Source organism: Henckelia pumila, chromosome 3 (genome assembly GCF_033568475.1).
Source record: "Henckelia pumila isolate YLH828 chromosome 3, ASM3356847v2, whole genome shotgun sequence".
In the NCBI taxonomy this organism is placed as follows: Eukaryota; Viridiplantae; Streptophyta; class Magnoliopsida; order Lamiales; family Gesneriaceae; genus Henckelia; species Henckelia pumila.
In genome coordinates, this window is record NC_133122.1 from 23,195,701 (window position 1) to 23,215,258 (window position 19,558).

At 35.3% G+C, this 19,558-nt stretch overlaps 1 protein-coding gene across 1 annotated transcript; it reads left to right on the forward strand.

The window, feature by feature from the left end:
• The first annotated feature begins 1,120 nt into the window (after positions 1–1,120).
• Positions 1,121–2,366, forward strand: LOC140891865 (protein TIFY 10B-like). The gene is made up of 4 exons (XM_073300531.1): positions 1,121–1,383; positions 1,505–1,616; positions 1,686–2,006; positions 2,108–2,366. Exons 1-4 carry the CDS (start codon positions 1,233–1,235, stop codon positions 2,202–2,204), a joined length of 681 nt encoding a protein of 226 aa, XP_073156632.1. The 5' UTR covers positions 1,121–1,232; the 3' UTR covers positions 2,205–2,366.
• The last annotated feature ends 17,192 nt before the right edge of the window (positions 2,367–19,558 follow it).

Below are 19,558 nucleotides of genomic sequence, written 5' to 3' on the forward strand. Positions count from 1 at the left end.
ACGATATCGAGTTTAGTGGTTGGGGACGAATTGAACATATTGGTTGAGCGGCTGGAAATTTCTATATATGCAATTGTCCTTAAATTTTAAAGGTCACCTCCGGAAAATTAAATGCTTATTTATTGGTACTTTGGAAGTTCTTTTTACCGTTTATTGAGCTTTAACTCTTAATTTTTCACTTTGTCATACTTTCTAAGAAGAAGCATGCTAGTACACTGCACACATTCATTTATCTTGAAGCAGATGCACTTAGATATGTCATAATGACATCTCTTAATTCTCTAGAAAAAATTAATAATATTCAATAAAACCTTCACTTTTTTTCTGACGAAATAATAAACCTTCACTTACTCTCACCTAAAAAACATATGAATTAACTTGTTAGAATAAAAAACTAAAATTAATATTTCATTAATTGAAAAGAGATTTGTGTAGTAGTTTCCATGAATCGGTTGGTTAAATCACAGTTACAATGATTTCATTTAAAAAAACAAAAACAACAACAAACGGTTCATTGAAAACCAAAGAAAAAACTAGTGATAATAATGACAAATATCTTCCCCTGATAATCCAAAAATACATAAAATTCATGGGATTTTTGAACCCTTGTTTTGCACACCCGTAAACACAAAAATATTTTAATTTGAAAACATGTGTAAATATAACAAAGCATGTCCAAAAGTTACGTCCTATTTTTATACTTTTTAAAAACATGGAAGTCTAAAACACAATTATCAGAATACATGATGGATTCTCGAATCTCGTACCATCTTTGGGTTTTTGAGACGTGACATATATGGTTTTTTTTTTTTTTTTTTTTTAAAAAGACGTGACATATATTATATGATAATCCCTTGGATATTTGATTGAATGGGGCGACCCAATCGGAAAATCCGATTGGAATCCGCCGATGAAACTTGTGGTTTATCGTCAACGGGTAACTTGTCGGAAATGCAATAAATTAAAAATGGAAGGACTCTAATGGGAATAATAGACAAATTTTTTTTATTTTAACCCCTTCGAAAGCGACCAAGTACAATTCTACCATTATTTTATTTTATTTAGCATCACACATTCCTCGTGCTTTTTTTTTTAATTATTTTTTTATTTTTATCTCTGCCAAAACAAAAGCACTATTTCCATCGTGTATAAAGCCACTGAGTTCTTGCCCCATCTCGAATAAATTACCAGATTTCAATCATTTTTCAGCGTTAAATGCGAAGGAGAGAGATATGGGTTCGTCGAAGATCGTGGATTCCGGTAAAATGGCCGGCGGAAGGTCCAATTTCTCCAAGACTTGCAGTCTGTTGAGCCAGTACCTCAAGGAGAAGGGCAGTTTCGGAGATCTTACGCTAGGTTTGGCTCAGAAATTTGAATCTTCTGGTATGATGTTTTTTTCCTTTTGGGTAGCCAGATCTGTGAGTTTCTGGATTTGGGTTTTAATTCTATTGGATTTGTTTTTCTTTTTTTCCCGAAAGAGTTGGTTGATTTTTGTGAATTTAAGGGGCGGCGGCGGCGGCAACTGGGACGATGAATTTGTTCCCGACTGTGGAGAAATCTGGCGAGACCCAGCTTCCTTCCGGAGAAGAAGAAGCCCGAAAGAAGCCCGATCTTAGGTAAATGATTCTTCTGCCTACTGCACTTCGAAGCCGCGATGTGATTTCCGGGGGTCATTTTGTGTGCAGCGGTGAGAAATCCGGCGCGGAATCTGCCCAAATGACGATATTCTACGGCGGACAAGTGCTTGTGTTCGAAGATTTTCCGGTGGAGAAGGTCGGTGAAATCATGCTGTTAGCTAACAAGCCCAGCGGCATCCAAAACCACCATCAGCCCACTGCCTTCGCTCCGCAGAGCCCTTCGGAGTCCGCCACCGGAATCCCGAACCTGATTCCCAGCTTCGGACTGCCGGAGCGTGCCCTCCACGCTCCCGTGCCGCCGCTGGGCTGCGATCTCCCGATTGCGAGGCGAAACTCACTGGCCCGTTTCCTGGAGAAGAGGAAGGACAGGTAATTTGACCGTATCTTGTGGATAAGAAAGAATCTTGAATTTTAACTCTTCCATGGCATATACTGAAACTGATCCCACCATCTCTGTTACTGCGTCTCAGAATCAAAGAGAAGGCTCCGTACCAAGAAATCAAGCCGGCGTCGACTTCTCCTCCGCCGGCTGCAGCCGAGGCGCCGGCCGGATTGGTTGCCATGTAGTTTTTCAAGTCTAAAGATTGTTGCCGTTATTATCAAGTACGTGTTAACATTACGATGGAGAAGATGTGTACTTTTATAATTGACTGCAAATTTGGCTGCTAAATTATTGCTTTAATCAACTTTACTTGGTGTTCATAATAAAAAAATATTGTTCCTTTTTCAGTTTTCACAAGATTTTGTTGGATATTGGTTTCAAGATCTAATTTTTGAATCTTTGCGGTCATCAAAATTAATTTGAAGGCGACCTGTCGATTATCCGTGGCATTGATTCATGCATATAAATCACATGAATTTATTGAATGAGACACTTATCATAGATGATGTAGAACTTGGTATGATTACAAACATTGGTATTCATTCTCGTATTCATGAAAGACGGTAAAGAAGTTTATTAATGTTTAATGGCATATAATAATAGAGTCTCAGTTGAATAAATATTGAATTCATGACAAAATTTTAATATGAATTTGGATAACATGGAGTTCAATAGATCTCATGAGTAAAATATTAGGTTATGAACATCAAGAATCAAGCATTGGATACGTAGTTAGTCCTGTCATGTGTAGAAATACAAAAAATCATTTCCAGAAATACAAAAATTATGTGGGATGGTTTAAATGTCAATTTTGTGAGAGAGATATTTTTTTTGATGATGCATGAAAAGATATAAATTTTTATGTAAAAAAATATTATTTTTTATTGTAAATATGGACATGGTTTTATGGATAAATATGGATAAAAATCCATGTCGTAGAGATATTTGTGGTGACCTAATTGTTTTCTGAACAAAGGCAAAATTCTGTCTTGGTTTGATTGGGGACAACATTTCTCTTTTACCTGTCTCTAGAGTTTTGAAAATTTAAACATTTCTATGATAGAGTGAATACTAGGAATTTCTCGAATGAATTAGAGTGTTTTGTATATGTTTTTTTTTTTTTTTTTTTTTTTAAATTTAAATGAGAGTGTTTTGTATATGTTAGAACTTAGAACATCCAGAATGGGCGAGGAAGCCCATGTGATGAAGTGGGGTTCCTTGCCCATTTCAATACATGGCCCTCGTGGAATGTTGTAGGTGGACCTCGTGGGGAAACCAAGCCTGTCACATTTTTTTTTAAAAGCTAATAAAGCTAATCATATCCAACAATCAGATTAATCTGATCGCTTTAAATTATTAAAAAAAAATTAATAATAAAACATTTTTCAAAAAAATAAATAAATTAAGGAATGAGATTATTTGGTCGTAGTAGATCAACTATCAAAATCATCTCATTTTTAATTTTTTTTTGAAAAATAAAAAAAATCATTTAAAAAAAATCAGAAAAACTTACAACGGCTAGTAAAGTTTATATTCTTCAATCTTCTATAAATACTAATCATCGTAACTTCAAAAATTCATAACTTCTACTTTCATTATACAAAAAATAAGATTTTTTCATCTTTGATTTCATTCAATCCAAATCCGAAAATGAAACCTGGAACAATGATTACCTCAATTCTCCTTCACCAAACTTTTCTCAAATCAATTCTCAATAGGTTGGTCTTTCCCAATCTCAATACACGATCAACAAATGTTGAGCCATATGTTCAATCAAACTCAATTATCCCAAAATCTAAACGAAGTCTCTCCTTCTACTTTTGAAACCATATATTCAAAATAAAAAGGAAAGGGAAGATTGATTGAAGACGAAGATGAAAGTCTTGCAAAGACATAGTGCAACGCTTCCATCAATCCGACACTTAAAAATGATCAAAGCAACGGTAGTTTTTGGAAATTGGTTGAAAAAAAATATAATCATGAGTTGTCAATGAGATGAAAAATTCGTTCAAGGGTGATATGAATTCTTAATGTATGGAAGAAAAATACGACTATATTAAAATCGTACCCTCAATCCAATAACAAAAGAAATCAAAAAATTGCCTAATCTTGAAAACAAGTAAAGATTTTGGATTATTCACCTCTAGTTTATTTGAAACTAGCAACAAACAATCACGAAGAAAAAACAATTGATCACAACGGAACCTTCAAAAAACCTGTTTCTGACAACCCACGAGGATAATCAATCGACAAACGCCACAAAGTTGAAAACTTTGATAAGTTTGATTTTTGGGTAAGCAAAAGCTTAATAGAATTTTAGAGAGAATTTTTAATTGATAAATATCAAAATCTGAATTCTATATCAATAATGAATGTTTTTGTTGTATTTATATTACAACTACAAATAATAAAAGATATCGCGAAATAACTCAAAAATATATCTAAAGATATGATAATATCTTCCTAAAAGTTTTTTAGTAGGAATAAAAGACTCAAAATAAGAAAATAAAGCCAACAATATCAAAAGTCTCGCATACACACAAACATGCCGAACTATGTGTAAAAACACGAGGCGCGGGCGCGCAAGGATTACGCGCGGACGCGCATAGCTCTCTGTTCGTCTGGCGCCGGCGCACGTCAGGAAGGCGCGGGTGCGCATGGGCTTCTGTCCATCCTCTTCAAAACTCACACGGATGCGCGCGGGCGCGCTGGAAGTGGCGCGGGCGCGCATGCCTCTCGGGTCCTGTCACCTATTTTTGTGTTTTCTTTGATATTTTCTCCACTCTCTTGACTTCTTTGGACTTCAATCAGATTGTAACATTCCCCAAAGTATTCTTCAGACATTCCAATGCTTTTTTGACAATTCATCATCAACGATTGAAGTGTTTCCTTGAACTTCTTAGCTCGACCTCTCGTAATTGGTCCTCGAGGCATCTCCAACGGGTCCTTAACCATGTGATCAATATGCGAGCTATCCGTAATCGCATCATCCTCCCCTTCTTGAAAAGGATTTGTCCTCAAATCTCGATCATCACCTACATCAAACAACGACAAGTCAGAAACATTAAAAGTAGTACTTACATTATACTCACCTGTCAAGTCTAATTTGTAGGCATTATCATTGATCCGCTCCAAGACTTGGAAATGTCCATCGCCTCTAGGTAACAACTTAGAACGCCGCTTCTCCGGAAAATGCTCCTTCCGCAAATGCAACCAAACCCAATCACCCGGTTCAAATACAACCTTCTTTTTACCTTTATTTGTTTGCTTCGTGTATTGCAAGTTCTTCTTTTCAATGCTTGCTTTAACCTTTTCATGCAAATTTTGCACAAACTCAGCTTTCTTCTTGCCATCCATATTAACCATTTTACTCATAGGTAACGACATCAAATCCAACGGAGTCAATGGGTTAAAACCATACACAATTTCAAACGGTGAATACCTCGTAGTAGAATGCACACTACGATTATAAGCAAATTCAATAAATGACAAACATTCTTCCCAACTCTTCAAATTTTTTTTAATTATAGCACGCAACAAAGTTCCTAACGTCCTATTAACAACCTCAGTTTGACCATCCGTTTGAGGATGACATGTAGTCGAAAACAATAATTTAGTACCAAGCTTGCACCATAATGTTTTCCAAAAGTAGCTCAAGAAACGAGTATCTCTATCAGAAACAATACTCCTAGGCATGCCATGCAATCTAACAATTTCATTAAAAAACAAGTCCGCAACATGAGATGCATCATCAGATTCATGACACGCAATGAAATGAGCCATCTTAGAAAATCTATCAACCACCACAAACACAGAATCCCTCCCCTTCTTAGACCTTGGTAGTCCTAAAACAAAGTTCATAGAAATATCTACCCACGGTTAACTAGGAACAGGAAGTGGAGTATACAATCCATATGGTTGTGTCTTAGACTTAGCTTTCCTACAAGTCACACAATTCTCACAAATATTCTCAACATCATGCTTCATATGTGGCCAATAAAAATGTTCATGCAAAGTATCATAAGTTTTAGCCACACCAAAATGTTCCATCAAACCACCCCCATGTGATTCCCTAACAAGTAACTCACGTATGGACGATTTAGGCACACACAACTTATCTTTCTTAAACAAATATCCATCATGCACGAAAAATTTATCTTTTGTACCATGCAAACATGACGCATAAATCTTTCCAAAATCAAGATCACTGGCATATAACTCCTTCACATACTCAAATCCCAAAAACTTAGAATCTAGAGTAGATAGAAGCACATACCTTCGTGATAGAGCGTTTGCTACCACGTTTTACTTCCCTTGCTTGTTCTCGATAATGTAGTAAAAAATTTCTACAAACGCCACCCACTTGGCGAGTCTCTTGTTCAGCTTTTGTTGTCCTTTGAGATGCTTCAAAGACTCATGATCCGTATGAATCACAAATTCTTTTGGCCTCAAATAATGCTGCCACGTCTCGAGCACGCGAACCAAGACATAAAACTCCTTGTCGTATGTAGGATAATTCAACGCTGCTCCACTTAGCTTCTCACTAAAGTATGCAATTGGTCGTTCACCTTGCATCAAGACACCGCCAATTCCTACACCTGATGCATCACATTCAATTTCAAAAGTATTAGCAAAATCAGGTAATACAAGTAAAAGAGCATTAATTAATTTTTTTTAATAATATCAAAAGACTTCTCTTGCTCCTCGCCCCAATGGAATGGAACGTTCTTCTTGATCACCGCAGTCATAGGAGCCGCCAAAGTACTGAAATCTTTTACAAATCGCCTATAAAAACTTGCAAGACCATGAAAACTCCGAACTTGACCAATAGAAGTAGGCATTGGCCAATCTCGAATTGCACTTACCTTGTTCTCATCAACTTTGACACCTTGAGCACTCACAACAAAACCAAGAAACACAAGTTTTTTTGTACAAAACACACACTTTTTCAAATTAGCATACAAATGTTCAGCTTTTAGTGTGATTAGCACAATTCTTAAGTGTTCAACATGCTCATTCAAGTTCTTACTATACACCAAAATATCATCAAAATACACCACAACAAATTTTCCAATATAAGCACGCAAAACATGTTTCATCAACCTCATAAAAGTACTCGGTGCATTAGTTAACCCAAATGACATAACCAACCACTCATACAATCCATACTTAGTTTTAAAAGCAGTTTTCCATTCATCACCTTCTCTCATCCGAATTTGATGGTAACCACTCTTAAGATCAATTTTACTAAAGATGCTAGAACCATGCAATTCTTCCAACATATCATCTAGTCTAGGAATAAGATGCCTATACTTGATGGTAATATTGTTAATGGCTCTACAATCAACACACATTCTTCATGAACCGTCTTTCTTAGGTACTAACAAAACAGGTACAGCACAAAGAGACATAGACTCATGCACAAATCCCTTATCGAGGAGTTCACTTACTTGCCTTTGTAGCTCTTTTGTTTTCTCCGGATTACTCCTATAAGCTGGACGATTCGGTAATGCACTTCCGAGCACAAGATCAATTTGATGATCAATTCCCCTCAAAGGTGGTAATCCTTGAGGTAGATCCTCCGGAAATAGTTCTTCAAATTCCTGCAAGAGAGAAACAACACTGCTCGAAAGATTTCCGGCTATATCACTTGTGTTAAGGAGAATCTCCTTATAGAAAATCAACAGAAGTGGAGTATGCACATGTAAAATCTCTCGCAACTCACTCTTTTGGGTCATATATATTTTTTTATCGGCCTCTTTCCTCTTATTTTTTTCTTCATCTTTTTTTCTTTCATTTTTTTTTCTAAGGCCATCTCACTTTTTTGTTCACTCTTTTTTTCGGCCTCTTCTCTCTTTTTATTTTTCAAATGATCCTCCAATACTTGTTTTGGAGTCATAGGCAACAACACAATAGACTCTTTTTTCATAGTAAAAGAATAACGATTTTTAAAACCATCATGTGTCACCTTCCTATCAAATTGTCACAGTCTACTCAACAAGATATGACAGGCTTGCATAGGAACAACATCACACAACACTTCATCCTCATATTTACCAATTGAGAAAGGCACCACAACTCGCCTAGTCACTCTCACTTCAGAACTATCATTAAACCACTGCAATTTATATGGTTGAGGATGCTTTAAAGTAAAAAAACTCAATTTTTCAACAAGCTCACTACTCGCGACGTTGGTACAGCTACCCCCATCAATGATGACACTACACACTTTGTTTTTCACAAAGCATCTAGTATGAAACAAATTTTCCCTTTGATTTTCTTCCTCCTCCTTTTGTTGCACATTCAACACTCTCCTAGTTACCAACAACTCACCAATAACTGCATTACATCCCTCGTCATCGGGATCCTCCAACACAGGCATATCATCATAATTCTCCTCCTCACTCTCCGATTCAATCTCACCACCATCATTCACAATCATTATTTTTTATTAAGACACTGACTAGCAATATGACCAAGACCTTGACATCTAAAGCATTTAATGTCCCTAGAACGATTATTGGGAGTTTCAGATTTACCTTGCACTCTTTGCTTTGGCGTTTCTTGCTTGGTGTCAACTTTTGGTTTGGACACCGTCTTGACATCCTCTCGTTTTCCAACGTTTGGACGCCAAGGTGTAGTAGCTCCACCACCCGAGGACACTCGACCAATGCCTCTTCTTTTAAACTGTAGCTCCACTTTCATAGCTAATTGTACCATCTCCTCAAGATCCACACAATGTCGTAGCTCCACTTGGTCTTGAATATCTCTATTCAAACCACACAGAAATCGATCTATGGTTGCCTCACTATCCTCTTCAATATTAGCCCGAATCATAGTAATCTCCTACTCCTTGGAGTAGTCCTCTACACTCCTCGAGCCTTGCTTCAAATTCTGCAATCGCTTAAACATATCACGATAATAGTAATTAGGAACAAACCTTTTCTTCATTATTTGCTTCATCTCTTCCCATGTTTCAACATGTCTCTCACGATTTCTCCTCCTAGTTGTAACAAGCTGATCCCACCAAATTAGAGCATAGTCCACAAACTCAACAACCGCTAACTTTATTTTTTTCGAATCGCTGTAGTTGTGGCAATCAAATACTGATTCCACTCTCATCTTCCACTCCAAATAAGCATCCGGATCAGATTTTTCATGAAACGATGGAATTTTCATCTTAATCCCACTAATATTCCCATCTTCTCTACCCCCTTCAGTATATCTCCCTCACATTGCTTCTCTTCTATTTCTTCCATCCTCCTGACCTCGCCTATTCCTACCCGAATTCTCACCAAAACTCTCATCATCCTCACTAACTTCAAGTTTACTTATTCTTTCATGCATCGTTTCCTACTCAGCTCTCATCGCTTCCCTTATCATCGTACCAAATTTTTCTTTGAAAAATTTTGACTATTAGAACTCATCATACCTGCAAGAAAAAGTTAGTAATAAAATTCCTCACACAAGTTCTCACAAGTCCCTCGAAACGAATTCACTCAATCACTCTTTTTCTTTCCACTCACAATTTGTGTAGGCTTTTGCTTGGTATAATAGTGAATCAAATCTCAAGTGCACAACTTTTAGACGCTTGAAGATCGAATCTCGAAGATTGACAAAACAAGAATAAGAGATTATGGATGATCGAATTTTGACTTGCACCCAAGGATGAACAAGAACAAAAATTGTCCACAAGTTATCTTGTTTCTTCAATTTATTTTTTTGACAATTTCGGTCTCTACTTTTTTTTTTTCCGATTTCAAATCACTTTTTTTTTTGAATTTATAACTTGTAGCACAAGACACGAGACTTGGATAACAAGTTTGAAAGAAACGACACAAAAATTCGACGAAGGAAATATTCCAACGAAGAACGATGAAGAACGGATAAGAAGAATGAAGAACGCGAAGAACAGAGATAGATGAATATAGATACTTACTTGATTCAAAACCTTGGCTTTGATACCAAATGATATGAATTCTTAATGTATGGAAGACAAACACGACTATATTAAAATCGTACCCTCAATCCAATAACAAAAGAAATCAAGAAATTGCCCAATCTTGAAAACAAGTAAATGTTTTGGATTATTCACCTCTAGTTTACTTGAAACTAGCAACAAACAATCACGAAGGAAAAACAATTGATCACAACGGGACCTTCAGAAAACCTGTTTCTGACAACCCACGAGGATAATCAATCGACAAACGCCACAAAATTGAAAACTTTGATAAGTTTGATTTTTGGGTAAGCAAAAGCTTAATAAAATTCTAGAGAGAATTTTTAATTGATAAATATCAAAATCTGAATTCTATATCAATAATGAATGTTTTTGTTGTATTTATAATACAACTACAAATAATAAAAGATATCGCGAAATAACTCAAAAATATATCTAAAGATATGATAATATCTTCCTAAAAGTTTCCTAGTAGGAACAAAAGACTCAAAATAAGAAAATAAAGCCAACAATATCAAAAGTCTCGCACACACACATAGCTCTGTGTCCGTCTAGCGCGGGCGCACGTCAGGAAGGCGCGGGCGCGCATGTGCTTCTGTCCATCCTCTTCAAAAGTCACACAGATGCGCGCGGGAGCGCTGGAAGTGGCGCGGGCGCGCATGCCTCTCGGGTCCTGTCACCTATTTTTGTGTTTTCTTTGATAATTTCTTCACTCTCTTGACTTATTTGGACTTCAATAAGATTTTAACATTCCCCAAAGTATTCTTCAGACATTTCAATGCTTTCTTGACAATTCATCATCAACGATTGAAGTGCTTCCTTGAACTTCTTAGCTCGACCTCTCGTAATTGGTCCTCGAGGCATCTCCAACGGGTCCTTAACCATGTGATCAATATGCGAACTATCCGTAATCGCATTAAAGGGACAACATGCGCCAACATTACAAGGATCTTGCAAAAAAAATTTCCACTTTTCAAAACAAAATGAGCGAATTAGAAGCCCTCAATCAAAGTGGATCTTCATTTGAGATGAAGATATTCTTAAAATTTTATCTAAATATTTATTCTGCTTGAAGTTCTAAAAATTACTAAATACATTATTTTTAATTAGTATGCTCAAGCTCAAACAATATTTGAAAAAGATTATGGAATCGCATGGTCCGACGAGAAAATTTGGTTAGTCCTTAAAGATCAACCAAAATAGAATATATGGTCGTTTGAAAAGTTCGAAGGCGATGCGAACTATGCGACTAAGAAGCTAAAGAATATTGATGTCGAATCATCTCCATCTCCTTTCTCCACGTCCACTATACGCCTATTGCCGATAAAGGAAATGGGAAATGACGTGCAAGAAGTGGCCAAAAAGACCAATGCGAAGATAGGTCTCCAAAGAGAGCATGAAAATATCTGGCTCAAAAAATTCACCTATGACGGATTTGTATGAAAAAATACGTGATGATCAAACAAAATTTTATGAAATTGAGGATACAAAGTTGCTATAACAAGAGAACATCATGCAAAACTTGAGGAACAAATGTCAAAAAAGTACGAAATAGAGATGAGAAAGCAGAAAATGAAGGAGAGGAAGCAAGCAATGAAAGAGATGATGCTGGAGAAGGAGCAAGAAAATTGAATCATGAAGAAATATATCAACGATCCAAACATGAATGATGTGCAACGTGAATATTTTACGAAGATGCAACAAGAATTTCTTCGTAAAAAATTTGGACAGTAATTTATATAGTTCTAGGTAATCTACTTTAATTGTTTGTAATTTTTTAATTTTTTAATTTCGTGTATTTCTTAATTTTATATAATATTTAAATTTTAATTATGAGTAATTTAAATTTCTATTAATTACGTAAGTTTATCGTGTTTAAATAAAAATAAATATTTAATGAAATAAAAAATTAATATTTCAATATCATCTCACCATAGCAGAACCATGAAATGAAGTTATCATCGCTCACATCATCATGCAATGAAGTTATCAACTACATGATAAAAACATTCCCACATCATTGAACATGCTCATAGGAGTCTGTTAATAGATTTATGTAAAGAAGTATTTGAGAAATGTATTTTAAATGAAGAATATAATATAATTAGGTTGTGTTTACTTTAAATGATTGAATTGTATAGATAAACTATATCGTAATTATTAAAGTAATTAAATAGGATGTAGAATAATAATTGATAAATAATAATATGTTTTACTTTGATTGATTATGATTAGGAATGATATTAAAATTAAATTATGATTCCGAAGTTATCCTTTGATAATTATAATTGGAAAATATTATTTTTACATTTTTATAGTATATATTTATTTTTTAAAATAATTTATGATTAAAATATTTGATAATTTTACTTAATTTTTTTTTTAAAATAATGATTTTAATTCAAAATAAATACATATATAATTTTTTTAAAAGTTCTTAATAGTTTTTATTATATAATATAAATTCTCGCAAATATAAGATCATATATTTTTAGTTAGTAATAATTATTTAAAATTTTATATTTAATTGCGTTATTGTTTTATTTTCTTCTAATTTTTTTTATAAAAAATTTAATGTGAATATTTTTTTTCATACTTCAAGAATTATAAATGTAAATATTTTAATGTGGCTAAATGTTAATGTAAATTATAAATAGACTTTTATAAATGATATGTGAAAATTATAATTATGGTAGCTTGAGTTAAATTAGATGGATGTATAAAAAAATCACACCAATTAAAAGGGATTAAAAATCATTCCTTAGTAGTTTTTTTTAAAAAAAATCATTCCTTAGTTTCAAAAAAAAAAATCATTCCTTAATAATATTTATAATGGGCTCATGTATTTATTATTATTGGTAACATTTCTAGTAAATATTTGATAGAGTATGATAATTAATCAATCCAACTCTAATCAAGCTAAGTAAACGCAGTTTCTTAATATATGTGAAAAAAAAACATGCCCATACAATTTAGAGGAAAGACGAAAGTAATACCAAATACTAAAGTCGTAAATGTGGGTTAGGCTCGCCGGATCGGCCTAGACCTGGCCAAGGGCCGGGTCAAACCCGGACCCAACCCGGAACTGGCCCGTGGTCAACGGACCGGTTAATAGTCACTGGCCGGTCCGATCACGATTTTACATTATGAAACCCGCCGACCCGGCGGGTCTGATCCGGGGCCAACCCGCCGAGTTGGCCCAGGTCAACCCGACGGGTCGGCCTTTTTTAAATAATATAATTATTATTTTGATAAAAAATTAAATAATATTATATAATATATTTAATACCGACACAGTTTTTCATTATCAAACCCGCCGACCACCCGGGGACAACCCGGCGGGTCGGTCTTTTTTTTAAAAATAATATAATTATTATTTTGTTAAAAAAATTAAATAATATTATATAATATATTTAATACCGACACATATTGGATTTGAACCCAATACCAACTGCTATTGAGGAATCACTATTGCCACTTGGCCAAGAGATCATTTGGAATTAGAATGTGATTGAAAATAATTAAATGTAATAAAATTTTTATACAAGATGTTTAAATTGAAATGTAATAGATTTTTTTATTGAGGTAGATATAGTTTTTAATATAAAATGTTGAAAGTTGAAATATAATATATTTTTTATTGAATAAATGTAATATTAGAAGATGTTAAAAGTTTAAGTGTATATATATTTTTATTTAATAAATTTATATATTTTTATTTAGATAATGAAATATTTGATAGAGTTTTTAAAAATTCAAATGTAAATTTTTTTTAAAAAAATAATTAAATTTTTTTAAAAAAAGGGTTCACCCGAACCCGGAACCGGCGGTTAACCGACACCAGACCCGGACCCGGACCCGGACCGGAACCGCCGGTTCACCAACCCGGATCGGAACCGGCCAAGGGCGGGGCGGTTAAGGGTTGGTAAAATACCAACCCAGACCGGACCTAGACCGTGGCCAGGTCTAGGTCGGCCCGTGTTACGCCTTAAACGCATACAAATATCTTAAACGAGATTAATATTTTTAATGCGATAACTTATCTTGTTTTGATAATTGCAGAACTAGGTTATTATTTCTAATCGTTTAAAGTAAAACTTTGCAGATTAGATTATTACAAACATTATTATGGAGAAGAACATTGCGAAATTTACTGAGCTTTTTGATTCATCCAATTCCGATCTCCACCGGTCATATTAAAGTTTAGGATGCTAAAAAACTACAGTTCAAATCTCAGCTCAATCCAACGGACGGATGTGGAGTTATGAATTTTTCAAAAGTGCCGCGCAGAACATGAAGCAAAAATACGACGAAGTAACTTCAGAAAAATACTGGAATCGTTTGAGGCATCCAAATCCGATCTCCACCGTTCACAGAGGTATCTACTGTCCAAATTTCAAGTCAATCCGACGGACGGATTGTGAGTTATGAATTTTTGAAGTTTGTTGCTCAGTCCGCAATGAACCGGAACGTTCGCAACGTTCCTACCATAAAACACGATCTAATTTTTAAGGAAGAAAGTCATCCGAAAAAAGCCGCAATGCGCCGAACGAACGCAACGAACCTACGAACGGACGCAACGTTCATCACCAACGCCGAAAGAATTAAATGTGCGCCGAACGGATGCAACGAACCTGCCCGAATTTTCAGCTATAAATACATGCCATTTGAAGCCATTTCAACACACCAATTCACTCTCATCTCTATTTGCAAGCAAGATCCTATCCTTAAAAAGTTCAAGAAATATTTGTGTGTTATATTCAAAATCGAGGGTTGTTTGTATAAGTTCATTCATGAGTTGGTTGCTCGGTTATTGTAAACACTTGTGTGTCAAGCCAAGTGTATTTTGCGAGTGTTGTGGCTATCCTTGGAGCCCTTAAGGCCAATTGTTCGAGTTGTATAGGTGCGGTGATCGTGTTGAGTTGTACAACTATCCTTGGAGCCATCAAGGCCAAAACGTTGAAGTACTAGTGGATCCTTGGTTAATCGATCTTAACCAAGAAGGGGAGACGTAGACGATTTATCGTCGAACTTCCATAAATATCTCTTATCCCTTTTTGCTTCTTTATTTACATTATGCATTTATTTACTGCACTTATATTTGATTGCTTTAAGTCTTCCGCTTTCGTACTTGCATAATCTCTTTAAATTGCTAAAGTTGCCAATAGAACCTAAATCCCCCCCCCCCCCCCCCCTTAGGTTCTTACAAGTGGTATAAGAGCCACCTATTTACAAAATATTTTCAAAAAGGCTCTATGGCAAATCTAGCTAGCGATTATGCTCAAGGGCAATCAACCAATCGTCCTCCTCTTTTCAACGGCATAAACTATGGATATTGAAAAAATCGAATGTCCCTATATATCCAATCCATAGATTATGACCTTTAGAAAGTAACTGTGAAAGGTCCCTACATACCTACGAAAGAGGTTGAGGGAGTCAAAATTCCTAAGGGAATGAACGACTTTTCAAAGGAGGATATAAAATTAATATCTCAAAATGCTAAAGTTAGGAATATTATTCATTGTTCCTTAGATATGAACGAGTACAACCGGATCTCGATGTGCTCATCCGCAAAAGAGATTTGGGACAAATTGGAGATATGCCACGAAGGAACCAATCAAGTCAAGGAGACAAAGATCGATCTACTTCAACTCAAATATGAGATATTTGAGATGGAGGCTAGTGAGGATGTTGATACCATGTTCCGAAGGCTCTCTCAAATCATCAATGAGCTAGCCCAACTTGGAGAACAATATCCAACCAAGCAAGTATGGAGGAGAGCTCTACGCGCCTTACCCAATGAGTGGAATGCCAAGAGTACTGCCATCATTGAGTCCAACAAAGGCGACACAGCATCGTATGACCTTGATCAACTTCATGGGACCCTTAAAACCCATGAGTTAGAAGTGTCTACAAGGAAAGAGTCAAATAGGGAGGATGAAAAGACCAAGGCAAAGGGGATTGTCTTATCCACCCAAATCGAAGAAGAAGAAGATGATGATATGGTACTCTTCGCAAGAAAATTCAAAAGATTTATGCAAGGAAACAACTTTAAAAAGAAGACGAATAAGGAAGTAACATGCTACAACTGTCAACAACAAAACCACTATGCAAATGAGTGTCCTCTCAAGAAGAAGGTTGACAAGGGAAAGAAGAAAGAACTCATAGCCACTTGGAGCGATAGCGATGATGACGAGAAGAAAGCTAACATCTGCCTCATGGATAAGAGTGATGACATTGTTTCTGACGACGATGACGAGGTACCTTTCTATGATGAATTACTACATGCATATAAACATATTTTTGATATGGCTAAGTCACTTAGAAAAGAAAATAAAAACCTCAAAAATGAATTAGAAACTAAGGAGCATGAAAATCTAAGATTAAAGGATGACATAGCTCACTTAGAAAAATCTTTTGATAAGTTCAATGTTAGTAGTAATAAATTGAATAATTTACTTAGCATGCAGAAATGTAGTTTTGATAAGGGTAGAATAGGATATGGCAAGAAATCTATAGACTTTACTAACCTCATTGCTAAAGCAAAAATGAGATCACCCCATATATGCTCTTATTGTTGTAAAATAGGTCATTCTAGACATAAATGTAGATCTTTGAAATATCAATATGATCAAAAGAGCTATATGAAATGGAGGCCTAAGAGTACTTAACAACTCATCAGTTGGCATTATGAGATCATGATCTAAGGGAGTTCATCATAGATCGGTTTAAACTGCCTTGATTTGCGACTGGTCTTCCTGATGAACGCTGCTCTGTCCAAGGAAATAGGTTTTTAAAAGGCCATAGCCCTACCTACTATTGGGAGCACTCTTGGAAAGTGACGATGATGTTGCCATGAGAGACTGAACTCTTAGAAATCTACTTTGTATTTCTCTTTTCTAACACTGTGGACCCAAAAGAACTAATGGGTACCAAAATCAATTCTTGCAGGGAAATAGGAAAATTATTCTCCCTAGCATATGATATCTAGACAGTGGATGTTCTAGACATATGACGGGGAACAAGGAGCTACTCCAATCCATCAAACCAAAGGAGAAGGGAACTGTCACCTTTGGAGACAACAACAAAGGAGTTATTGAAGGAATCGGCTCAATAGGTATATCTAAATCTTCCTTGATTGATGATGTACTCCTAGTGAAAGGACTTAAGTATAACCTACTAAGCATAAGTCAATTGTGCGATAGAGGTTATGAAGTCAAGTTCACTCCCCAACACTGCACTATATCACTCACATCTGAAAAATCCATAAATTTCAAAGGATATAGAAGTGAAAATGTATACAAGGTTTCTTTAAATAATTTATCTTTATCAAATATTAAAAGTCTTGTATCCTTGAATGTTGATGACAACATTCTTTGTCATAGACGACTAGGTCATGTTGGTCCTAGTACCATAGAAAAACTTTTTAAACTTGATTTAGTTGTTGGTATGCCAAAACTCAATTTAAAATTAGATTTTGTTTGTGATGCGTGTCAACTTGGCAAACATACAAGGGAATCTTTTAAAAGCAAAAATTTTGTATCAACTTCTATGCCCCTTGAAGCTTCATGTATTTGTCATTGTGGATGATTTTTCACGTTACACGTAGACATTGTTTTTAGCCCACAAAAATGATGTCTTTGATTATTTTAAAACTTTTGTCAAACGCATTGAGAATGAGAAAAATCTTTCAATAAAGCAGATCCGTAGTGACCACAGAACTGAATTTCAAAATGCAAGTTTTACAAATTTTTGTGAAGAGAAAGACATTGGTCATAATTTTTCTTGTCCTAGGACTCCTCAACAAAACGAGGTCGTTGAGAGAAAAAATAGGACACTTGTGGAGATTGCGAGGACCATGATATGTGAGCATTCTCTACCAAAATATTTTTGGGCTGAAGCAATGAACACTGCATGTTACATCATTAATCGTGTATCAATAAGGCCAATTCTCAAGAAAACTCCATATGAATTATGGAGAGGGAGAAATCCTAACATTTCATACTTTCGGGATTTTGGATCAAAATGCTACATTCATAATAATGGTAAGGACAACCTTGGCAAATTTGATACTAAATCCGACAAAGGTATTTTTCTTGGGTATTCTACTACGAGTAAGACTTTTAGAGTATTTAATAAACGCACCTTACTTGTTGAAAAATCAATGCATATTGTATTTGATGAATCTATGTCTATAGTTTCTCGCACTAACAATGAAGATGTAGAATTACTCGAAGAAGAGATGACTTCATCAAGCTTAAATGATATAGATGTTTCTGTTGAAGAAAAACCACTTCCGAAGGATTGGACGCTTCACAAAGATCATCCTATAGATCTTATCATTGGAAGTCCTTCGAAGGGAGTAACCACTCTCTCTTCACTTAATAATATTTGCAATCATCTTGCTTTTGTTTCGCATGTTGAACCTAAGTGCATTGATGATGCTTTATTAGATGATGCATGGATTATTGCTATGCAAGATGAATTAAATGAATTCAAGCGTAATGATGTTTGGTGTCTTGTTCCTAGGCCGCATGATAGATCTATTATTTGTACTAAATGGGTCTTCAGGAATAAACTTGATGAGAATGGTACTATCACTAGAAATAAAGCTAGACTTGTAGCGAAAAGATATAGTCAAGAAGAAGACATAGATTATGATGAAACTTATGCGTCTGTTGCTAGATTAGAATCTATTCGCATGCTACTTGCTTTTGCTTGCTCTAGAAATTTCAAGTTATTTCAAATGGATGTTAAGAGTGCATTTTTGAATGGTGAATTAAAAGATGAAGTTTACATTGAACAACCTGATGGCTTTGTTGATGCTTTATTGTCTGATCATGTGTATAGATTAAACAAAACTTTGTATGGTTTGAAACAAGCTTCTCGAGCTTGGTATGAAAAACTATCAACTTTTCTTCTTTCAAATGGCTTTTCGAGAGGAAAGACTGACATTACTTTATTTACCAAAAATGTCAAAAATGATTTATTGATTGTGCAAATTTATGTTGATGACATAATTTTTGGTTCTACTAACGAAACTCTCTGTCAAGATTTCTCCAAGCTAATGCAGGAACACTTTGAGATGAGCATGATGGGGGAACTTAAATATTTCCTCGGATTGCAAATCAAACAGTGCAAGGATGAGTTCTTTGTGAACCAAAGCAAATACATCAAGGAGATTCTAAAGAAGTTTGGGATGGAGAACACAAAATCATCATCTACACCAATGAGCACAGCAATCAGACTTGACAAGGATGAAAATGGTAAATCTGTAGATCAATCTTTCTTTCGTAGTATGATTGGCTCCTTACTTTATGCTACTGCTAGTAGACCGGACATTATGTTTAGTGTTTGCTTAAGTGCACGATTTCAATCATGTCCAAAGGAATCACATTTGTTCGCCTTAAAACGCATTTTCAAATATCTTTCAAATACTCCAAATCTCGGCTTGTGGTATTCGAAAAATTCTTTCTTTGATTTAAAAGCTTACTGTGATGCCGACTTTGGTGGATATAAGGTGGACAGAAAAAGCACTAGTGGAACTTGCTTCTCTCTAGGAAATTGTTTAGTTTCTTG